At 41.0% G+C, this 10,747-nt stretch overlaps 1 protein-coding gene across 1 annotated transcript in view; it reads left to right on the top strand.

Moving 5' to 3' along the window:
• The window catches only part of LOC108623612 (uncharacterized), a 20,198-nt gene extending 9,832 nt beyond the window's left edge, over positions 1–10,366 (top strand). Inside the window, exons 3-5 of the mRNA XM_018022207.2 lie at positions 5,689–5,829; positions 5,909–6,046; positions 6,554–10,366. Of these exons, the coding sequence (XP_017877696.1) occupies positions 5,689–5,829; positions 5,909–6,046; positions 6,554–6,763 (489 nt within the window). The 3' untranslated portion in view covers positions 6,764–10,366. The remainder of the gene's footprint in view (positions 1–5,688; positions 5,830–5,908; positions 6,047–6,553) is intronic.
• The last annotated feature ends 381 nt before the right edge of the window (positions 10,367–10,747 follow it).

The following is a 10,747-nucleotide window of genomic DNA, read 5'->3' as shown; positions in this document are numbered from 1 at the left end:
AATTAGAGTCTTTAATGTAATAATTATTTTATCCCATAAATGTATGATTCTGTTTTCCTTATTCTCTTTTTACGCAACTTTCCAGAAAATCGCACTGTTTTATTTATGAAGTATTATATCCTCATCATTTTAATCGGAGCTGGTTGTCAATTCAACTGTGTATTCGAATGCGACTTCGTTTGGTCGGAACGGATTGGAAAGCGATCTCAATAAAATTACTTCGATTCTCTCATTGCTGAGTATCGCGCGTAATTTTTATTACTCGTAATTGCAGATTGGAAATACAGAGTTGCCAGAAATAAAACTGTGTTCGCATTTGAGTCGCGTATCGGACGTAAATATCCGTCGCCGATCGGCTTAGGTTAGACAGCTCGCCACAATGTTCGCGAATATCGTCAAAACTCGTGTGTAAGCGATCTTGGGTGAAAAAGGAATAGATTCGTGTGACCGCGCACGGAGATCCGTTCGTTTCGAAAGAATCTTCCCAGCCGATCGTGCCTTATTATTTCTAGCCAAGGACAATAAATCACGGGCCCCCGGTTCGGCCTCTTGTTGCTCAAGGTTACTCTCTTCTGAAACGATCCGAAAAAAGAGACGTGGAAACCGCAGGATCGAAGGTATGGTTACACACGCGAAACTTCACTCTCTTTTTTTTTTTTTTCTTTTTAGGACAGATTAAGCTCGTCCCCCTAGTTATGCATCGTGCACACGTGTCGACATAATTCTGTCCCCATAACTGTGCATCCCTACCCGCCCGCTAAATTCTCGGAGCGACTTGACTCATTCTCCACGATCCCTTCTTTTTTTCCTATGCATTTCCTGTTTTCCTATTACGCGACCACGTGTAGTTTCGATTACACTGTGTCGGTAGGAATCTTTTTATTTAGCTCACCTGAACCACTTAGTCAAAGCTAATTCGTATTTGTAGCAAGTGGATCTTACAATCTACGCGACGCACAAACGATTGGCAACGTTTTTCACGTGCCTAATTTCAATCGCGTCCAGTAAAAGTACGCATTTGTCTACACGAAACGAGTACGGAACTTAGAATGAATTAGCATTCATAGTGTGCGAGTATAAAGGGATTTGTGTGTCTCCTCGCATGTGGAGGGCTCGTTCCGCCCTGTAGCCCCGCCAAAGTCATCGTTACATCATCGTACCACGATACTCGATACTGATATTTTCTAAGTCAGTATAATCCGATATCGCATTTGGCTCGCTAACAGTCTTTCTTCCTCGGTCCTCTCGGTCCTCAATTTTTTTACTCCGATTCTTGGGAGAACGTGGCGACGTTCGAAAAAGAAATTTGTTATCGATGCTCCACAGTAATTCACTAAACGGAGATGTCGCAGTAGCATATGACTGAGAAAAACTGACATGTCAACGGATCAGACTCTCTGCTACTCCCCACTACGTTATGATCTCTGTGACGTCACCATTTAATAGATTACTATGTGCAATACTGCTTTTTAGCCGATCAAATGGGAGTATGCCTGTTTCATTCGGTGCTTAACCGGCTTTCTCGATTGCCTTGGAGCTTCGGCCTCTTTGAGGACGTCCCTCGGTACCGATATTCTCGGCGACGCACCGTCTGGTGGTCCAGTGACGTCACTCACCAGATCTCGTTATCGCTTGAACGGCGTGTCGGCAGACTGCGGAGCTGGGTAGATTAGCCAGGGATACCGGGAAGCAAGGACTGTTTCATGAGACTGATTCTCACATGCACGTGTGTTCCGCGCGATAGGTGTAATTTCGAGTCACGAATTACGTGTGCACATTCCTAATTGCAATTGATACTTAAATCGCACGTTTCCCTCACAGGTTTTAAAAAGAGAAACATAACCGTTTAACGCAATTATTTGTATAGTCATTGAAAATAATAATACAGTGATTAGAAAAAAAGCAATAAAATTATCTTGGCAGATAGCTCCAATGTCGTGTGTATGACTACCAAAATCTGATTGTCTAGTTTCTGAGGATTTGTACGATACGTCCTTGTAAGATAACCGTGAGTAAGTGCAAGTGATTGGACACATGTTCGACGTTCTGTTCTACGTAGATAGGAAGTCCGACGTCTACGAGTCGTGTATGTGCGCGGCGGTACGTGAAGGAATCGGATAAAATATCGGAAGCGGAGGATTCCAATAAATCAGAATCGGAAGCTGCCCCTCCCCGCCAAGGATGTGGCATCTATACACTACACCGGCACTCCGCCTGCATACTAAAGCGCAGACCGGATATACAACCCCGCCAGTGCATTTACTCACCTCGATACATTCAGTACGCACTACGACACGTATTTTCTGCTACTCGGCTGACTTGGATGTCAATCCGTACGATTTCATTCTACGTTGACATATTTTTCGAATATGCCTGCCTCTCCTTGCTGACCGATTTCGCTTTTGCGGTCACTACGCGTAATACGTTCCGTTTAAAAACTTAGGATTACATTAATTTTCGTTGGTCGCGTTTCTGCAGTAATGAAGATACGATTACAATCCGATGAGCAAAGCAGTTTTGAAACAATTCTCGAATAAGATAAAATTGCACATACGTATCAGAGTAAAGAACTTTCATGATCTTAATGTGATTGACACTCACCGACGAATGAAATTGGACAAAATGTTTCAGTGGTTAAATTACAAAACACAGACAGATTGGTTTACGTCGTATTCCGTGGCACTGGTTTCTAACCAACATTCATTACACGCGAAAGTATAGAGCGGAGGAAAGATTAATTGACCGGAAAATGGTGTTTCTGAAATGGAAAGATTTTCATTCGCGTAAAGCTGTAGTTCCTTTGTGTGTCGTGGAGTATCGCGAGCACGGCGAACCATTCGATCGGTCCGAGGCCGTCGTCGCACCGAAATTTTATAACTTCTAATAAGCGGTGGAGCGGTGGAGCCGCGGTAGAAGAAAGACTGAGAGGCTAATTGATTTTGACGGGTCCTCGGTAGTACCGCAGAGACCATACCTACTTCGCTGCCAGCCTACTTCCTGTCAGTTTTCAGCCCGGTTTTACGATTATTCATGCCTCGGTGTGGCCGAGGAGACTTTTACGAGGCACAAAAGACCCGCGTCTCAGATTTGCTCGCCGCCAGTGGTTGTTAGCGACAATTCCTTTCATTCTTCGTCGTTTCTTCCCCCGTTTCTCTCCGTCCCTTTTGCTACAACTTCGTGACCGTCTTGAAACAAGCAACAATACGAGTGACCCACGCGTTTCACCTGACCTGTTGCGGATATCCACGACCCGTTCATTCTGAAATCGATAAAACACGACCTCCTACACGTTCCCCTATTTCCTACGTCTTCACTAAACTGTCTGTGTACGTCTCTATCTGTATGTCTACTAAACTGCCTGCGTGTGATGACTGTGGTTGACCAACGAGCATCAACATTAGAAGGGGAAGCGAGTCATAAAACGGACCGAAGGGATTTGAGTATTTGAATGGTTTAATTTGTATGGAGATGGGAAGACAGGTAGATAAATTGGAAAACAAATGTGTAAAGATACGCTTGAACCTGTTTATTACGAGGATCGTTCGCGTAAAATAATCGTAAAATTATTTATTGATGATGCATGATTGGCGCCCTGCATGAAGCCGGTGCTCGTCTTCGGTCCTTCGGTAGTCACTGCTATCCGTGTCGGTAATAATAACAGTCCGTGATGCAATCAATGACCGGTTGATTTTAATCATCCTGTTTAACATTTCCCATACAGAGTCTCCATTTTGGAAGGTGTTTGTATCATCTTGAAGGGTTTCGTAACGATTGGGGCGTGGAGGATGATCGATTACAGATCAACGAAAACGACTATGTGTACGGCTCAGTATACACACGAGACTCTGTTAGTGTAAGGATTCGACAGGTCTAGCAGTTTGTTTTATAACATTTTATGGTTTTCCATTACAAAACGTTTTTAGTTGCATTCTTCAGATTCGATTTATACACATTTTTTATTATATCTGATGTATTGAACGACGAAATTGCAAATCGTTCAGCTCCATCGCATGCGAAAAGGATCACACGTTGCCTTTTTAACGATATCAGATGCTACTTTTAAGAATAAACAATTTATCAGCAGCGTAATTCTGAGGAATGTTGTTTGCTTGTCAAAGCATTATCGCATTCCGCAGGTCATGAGAGTAGTATCGCGTGATGATTATTTCCATTCCTGGGCCCAGATAAGGGCCCAGATAGCTATGTTATCTTTGCGGGAGCCAGCTGGTCCGTGATGCGAGGTCGAAGACATTCATTGATGTAGCTACTTGTGTAAACGTAAACCGGATCAATTGATACCTATTTCAAATATGATACTATGTGGAATGAAAGTCATCAATGAAGGAGTTATGAAACCATATGCAAATTATGGTCACTTGCAGAAAATTAATTATTCACGAGAAGAGTGTATAAAAGACAATCGGTATTATTTTAACACTAAAATATTATGAATTATTCTGTTTTGATTTACGTTTAGATGACATGAAAATATAATTATCAATTATTTCCGATTTATGTTACTATGATTCTAAATCTTGGCTTTGCATAAATGATGAAGGTTACAACGTTTGTTACGCGAAACGCAGCGTTCGGACGTATGCCGATGCGACCTTGCGATCGTGTTAGATCCTTTTATATCGGTCGTGCGGCGCTTAAAGTTTCGCGGAACGTAGCCACTAATGGAGCATCCCGAAGTCGTGACGCGAGCGAAGTGCGCGAGGGAGTTCTCCCTACCTTCGAGCTTGTTACGCGACTCAGTGCTCGTTCTCGCGTTGTGAATCTGCCAAGTGATTCATAAACGTTTTCGAGATGAGGGCTGTGTATGCGTGCATGTAAGGATGTACGTACGTGTGTACGTGTGCGTACGCCAGGCGAAAGCATAATTAGCGTGTCTGGCCCGGCGCCTCTGAGCTTCCAAGTAATTTCTGGGTAACGGTCTAGATTTCACGAGCTGACCCACCTTGGTATTCCCAAAAAGTCAGCACCGAATCCGTGGCCGCTGAAGGCAGGCGCGTGGCCGTGTTCGCACGGGATTCGCGATGCCTGGCCTGGACTTGGCTTACTCATCCGTTAGCATATGGCTTGTCCACGTTCCCATATACTAGTACCAGGAACGAGGGATATCGGGAGTCTGATCGTGGACGAGGCGCTATTTAATCGGTGACTAAACCCGACAACCTGTTATTGAACCATACTGCTCCCGTAATGAAGGACTCGGCCTGAGATTTTTGCATACATATGGAATCCCTACACGGATCGGATGCAATGCTGGCCTCGCGCGAGTTTTCAAAATAAAGACATTTAGCGTTTCATGGCCGATCATTGCTACCTCTGACGTGTGAATATGGCTTACTCGCACGGAACATAACAGTTAACACGAAGAGAAGTGTTCATCCTTCGTTAAGCTCTGTTATTTTCTTTTTTCCTTAGTTCTTTCTTTACTATCCATCTGGTTCTCTTTCTACCTTGTTCCTTCTTAAACTAATTTATGTAAATAAGGGAGTCTATGTTATATTTAGGATAAAATATTAATGTTACATTTTTTAATTTTCTGTTTATTCGAAAGACGATGATAAAATCTAACTTTATTTTATTTAGGAGTTATTTTCAAAATTAGTAATTACTATACTTTTAGCAAATTTCTAATTCTTTTAATAACACGTACAATTCTTGTTTGTAATTTTTCAGGCCAAGCGAACATTTAACATCGACTTCGCCGATTTGCATTCATCATTTAAAAACCATCATTACGAGTGGCTACCTGGCTCGACAGAAATTCCCAAACAGCTAGGGGAACCTTTAGCTCAAGAATACCTCGCCAGATTAGAAGTATGTATCGTTTGCTCACCTTCTTCTTTTCATTTCGTTTGTTTGATTAAAAACTAAACATTGTTTATTTATTTTACAGCTCGATACGGCACTCATCAATGCATATGAATACATGCAAAAGTATGCGGTAGGCTTGGAACAAATTGTTTGGGATCAAGAGGAGTTTCAGCTTGAGTTCCGGAGACAATTTAAGGACACCGAGAACAAGCTGCGAACGGTTAGTGAAGATAATAATTTCAATACTTCGAATTTTCAAATATCAATTCTGAATTACGTTATTTCGTCTTCTATAATTTTGAAAATGAATGGAATTGCAACTTACGAGATAGAGAGAGAGATGATAAAAAAAACGTCTTGAATAACTTCTACAGTGGTACCTTTGTGAATTCTATTAACCTGAATCATGATATTTTCCATTGTTTCAAACGCAATAAAAATCTTATTACTCATTTACGAGTTTGACGCGAAACCCGGACAGCTAAATGCCCGTGTCGGAAAATAAAAAAGTTTATAGTCAGTTCTATAGTCTATTTAACAAGTATGGATCCTTGCTACATTTCATGTCGATTTCTCAAACTTGATACTAATATTTGTTCTAAAAATTAAAAATTCCACCATTGCACTAGATTTGACAATTCTGGCGCAAAATTGCGTCAACATTTAATTCGTTTTTTCGTTTCACGAAGATGTATGTATGACGAGACAAAAACAAATAAATTTGCAGGTTCTTTGCGAGCTGCAAGTGGCACTGGTGGAGCGTCAATTGTCACCACGACCGGACGTGACGCGGGACATCATGAAGTCTGAATACCGCGAAATGTCAGCAGAGACGTTTAGAAACCTGCGCGACTGGCTGATCTTTCGAGATTACATGAACGGCCTTGAATACGTGGTGGAGGTGTTCGAGCACCTACGCCGCGGTCTTCAGTCCTGAGGATGGCAAGGCGGAAGCCAAAGAAGGGCTACCAGGCGTCGACTCATCCGTCTCAGGAAACCGGAACAGCCCAACCTAGATGACAGCCAACTCTCGTCATTGGTTGGAGCAAACAAGTGGGTAAACACAATGGCAGTAACCGGGCGTGCTTTGTCAGGCGCGTTAAGGGTTACTCCGTCTCGTTTCCGGTGAGAGACACGCATCCACGATGACGATCGACCTATCCGTCGGTCGTATCAGTCGCAATCGGTGAGAATCGATCGATATTCCGTATCGTCGGAACGCGGACACGCGCGCGTGTATCAAGCTGACCAGCAGCGTTGCTTCGAGACTGAGACAGGATCGACCAAAAGAACTCTTTTAACGAGTCTCGCCGATTACATATACGCACCATCGATACTCGGGGTTCCAGCGAGATCTGGGAGAGAACGAGGAGGATGGAAGCAGGAAGCAGAGTCGTACCATGCGCAACCCATTGGCTTTCGCCGCCGTAGTCACACGATCGTATGCGAGCACGTGCATAATATCACTACCTATAGTTTTGTTTACACGTCTACGCACGCTAGCACGCGTTCTCCTAACGCGTTTCGTGAAAAAAAAAAAGGAATCCGTGTCCAAAGTATTGTATAATCGTACTGCAGGAGATTGAACGAAACGGTAAAGGACTACGAAGATTAGCCAGTTTTGAGCGATATCTTCACACTTCGTTGAGATTCTTATCATCGAACAAAATTGTTGTAGTCTAGTTTCTCCTCCCTTATGATTTCTCTCACGTCGCTTCGTACAAATTTTAAATACTTACCCCGTAACATGTTTTACCTGTGAATACCTTAACGCGTTTCACTATTTTATCATCAGACGCGATTTATTTTCATTTTAATCGACTAGTATTCAACATCATCCAGCGAAATTATTTTCAATCGATAAATTATTCAAAACGGAAATATTCGATCGATGAAATGTATTATCCATGAACGGTCATCGATGATCATTATTGTCGATCCAGTACGGTGTTCTTATTCCCTTTTGAATAGTTTCTCGTTTGAGATGTAGGTACTCGGTTTTTATTTCGAAATTTCAAACCAGCCACACCGACAAGTGTTTCGCATTGAAGAACGTGAAAGGGAAAGGAATAAGACGTGAAAGAGGTTGAGCCGATGAGGATAGAGAGAGAGGGATTCAAAGGGAATCCGTCTAAACGAGCTTGTGCACCGCAGCGGTATTATATCCTAAGTATACAAGAAAGTACAGTATTCGCGCTTTAACTTAGACTATTTGCGTCGGGCGAGAAGAAAGTAAGGAAATTCTGTGCGCGTAGCTACGTCGCGTGGTATAACACGCGAGCAAAGGATAGCGACGAGGACGGAGTATATTTCGAACGTCTCGTCGAGCACAAGAACTGGAGGGAGAAACGAAGAAAATGAGAATCTAATCTCTCGACCAGCCATCTGCGTCCCCCTCTTAATCCTAAATATTAATTTATTGACTAACTGTAATATTATTATATTTGTATTTATTCAGATTATTTATTTTATTTTTATAAAGATTTTACATGTCCGATTAACTATATTTGAAGTGTCTAGTTGAGCTTACGATTACATAGAATGTAAGGGAGAGATACAGAAGGATATATATTATTATTATTATTATTATTATTATTATTATTATTATTATTATTAATTATTATTATTATTATTATTATTATTAATATCATTAGTCGAATTTTTCATAGTATCGTAGGGAAAAGAAGAAGGAAACGCATCGACGCGGCCCAACGCCATTATACGTTACGCGCCGCGCTGCTGCTGCAACTCTCTTCGCTTTGACGTACCTTTGCACGGTATGGACATACAAATTCGATAGAGATCACAGCAACGTCCGTTCCTCACGTACTTTTTATTCATTGCGATGATATATTTACACGCGCAAAATACGAGCTACATTTTTTTCAATTAATTTTAAAATCGATCTTATAATACGGTATTGAGATTCAATGGGTGGTCCTTTTAGAGAAATCTCTTTTCTTTCTTTCCCTTTTTCATTCTCCTTTTTTTTTTTTTAAATGCAGTTTTCGACACTTTCACTTTTTTTTTCGATACCCGAGGCTGTTTCAGACTTGAAATGCAAGTTTCAGCGACCCGAAAGCTCCTTTTTTTTATTCTTTTTTACTAACTAGTACAACCCGTTTATTCTTTGAACTTAAGGAATTTTAAACATTAATCCAATTCATTTTATGTATATTACTAAGGTTTCTATTTAAATTTTATTTCTTCCCTTTCAAACTTTTTTATGAGCTTTCGCATCGAGGAAGACGTGTCGCCTAACAGAATGTCGAAGACAGTCGACTGCGCAGACTTTTCGTACTTACAATTTGTCATTCGAGCTTAGATATACAGCTAATTGTTTCGTCTTGCAACGAAAACGCTGACGAATCTTGTCTATCGTATATTTAATTTGCGTGCAAATGACGGCCTATAAGCTTACCATTAGATAGTCGGTACAGAGTGTGCAGTAAGTTCGTAACTAATAGCACGCGTAATTCTGGAATGTATTACACGAGAAAAAACACCTTCAATTCCATATCATCGTATCTGTGATATGCATCGTGAACGCCCCTCATACAATTAATTATCATCCATTGAATCAAGCTACGTGTACCCGATTCTTCTACACTTTGGAGAAATGGAAAAAGCGAACGGAGGAAGAAAAAAATATTACGTACGAGTTAGATGTACGAGAGAAAGCGCGCGTGTATGTGTCTGTTACATTGTGAACGAATGACAGAAAGAGAGAAGGAAAGACAGGCCGATCTGTGCGGCTGTCGATCTCGCGAATCGATCTCGAAATGCGCATTTCATTTTATCATCCTGTTTTATATATTTTTATTTAATAGACGGTCGTTCATCCTTAGAAAGAATTGATCATTTTCTAGCATCTTTATCTCTTATTAAAATAAGGAAGACTGCCATTTAAGTTCGATCGCTCCGCAACCGCAGATCTACTGGTCTAGCGAAAAGTCGAACGCGTTCGTCATCGAGAACAGATCACACAGAGTTACCTACTTTAAGATTGGACTTTGAATGTATTATTATTCGGTCATAAGCAGCAGCGCAGCTTGTGCAAGCGTCGATTAGCAAAGTAATTCTGCCGGCTGCCGATCAGATGAAACCGTCAAAAATTCGCATGAAATCACTGCGAAAATCACGTTTCTCGGCAATCTCTGTCTTCTGTTACCCATGTAGAAAATAGGTGTAACGTACCTACCGAAACAAGGGTCCAGCCGGTCCAAAGTAAAATTTTGAATGTGAATAATTCAATGAGAATGTGCTTGACTCGTCGAATCGTAACGATTGAATTGAGTTACGTAAATAATCGATTCCGGTGATGTTTTCTACAGGCACATTCTACGCGCGATATATGGGAAAAATTTCGTGTAAAGTAAATATCGATTGCTTGGTATATGTTGTACATAAACACATTTGATGATGTAGAAAATGAAAAATATAAGTATACATGTGAATATGTAATATGTAAACGGGCCCCCCTCTCCCCGAATGCCCGCTCTGTTGTATCATATTAAACCAAAGACAGATCAACATGGAATATCTTGTCATTTTATTTGACTCTTCAACTCTGCTCTCCAATCCTTTAATTATCCGACAAACTTTAAAACTACGATCACACGTTCCCTTTTTTATTACTTCCCATTTATTACATAATGCAAGCCAATTTTAAATAATCAATTTTAGAGGTGTCGTAAAATATGAATATTATAAATTTAATATGATTTTATAGTAAGTACTAGAAATTCATAAATAAACTACATTTTAATCGCGGAATAGGAAACGTAATTGAAGTTACACTGTGAGAGAAAAATATAGACGATAAGTAGTGCGATTTTCGTTTCGTTCGCGTCGATCATCCCTTATCCCGCTGCTAAATTTGCTGGCCGGACACGAGGAACGAGTTGGTTGTTTCCCATGA

This window comes from Ceratina calcarata, unplaced genomic scaffold (assembly GCF_001652005.2).
Source record: "Ceratina calcarata isolate Rehan_Ccalc_2016 unplaced genomic scaffold, ASM165200v1 scaffold283, whole genome shotgun sequence".
In the NCBI taxonomy this organism is placed as follows: Eukaryota; Metazoa; Arthropoda; class Insecta; order Hymenoptera; family Apidae; genus Ceratina; species Ceratina calcarata.
The sequence above is the reverse complement of the archived record's forward strand: the minus strand, read 5'-3'. Positions and strand labels throughout refer to the sequence as shown.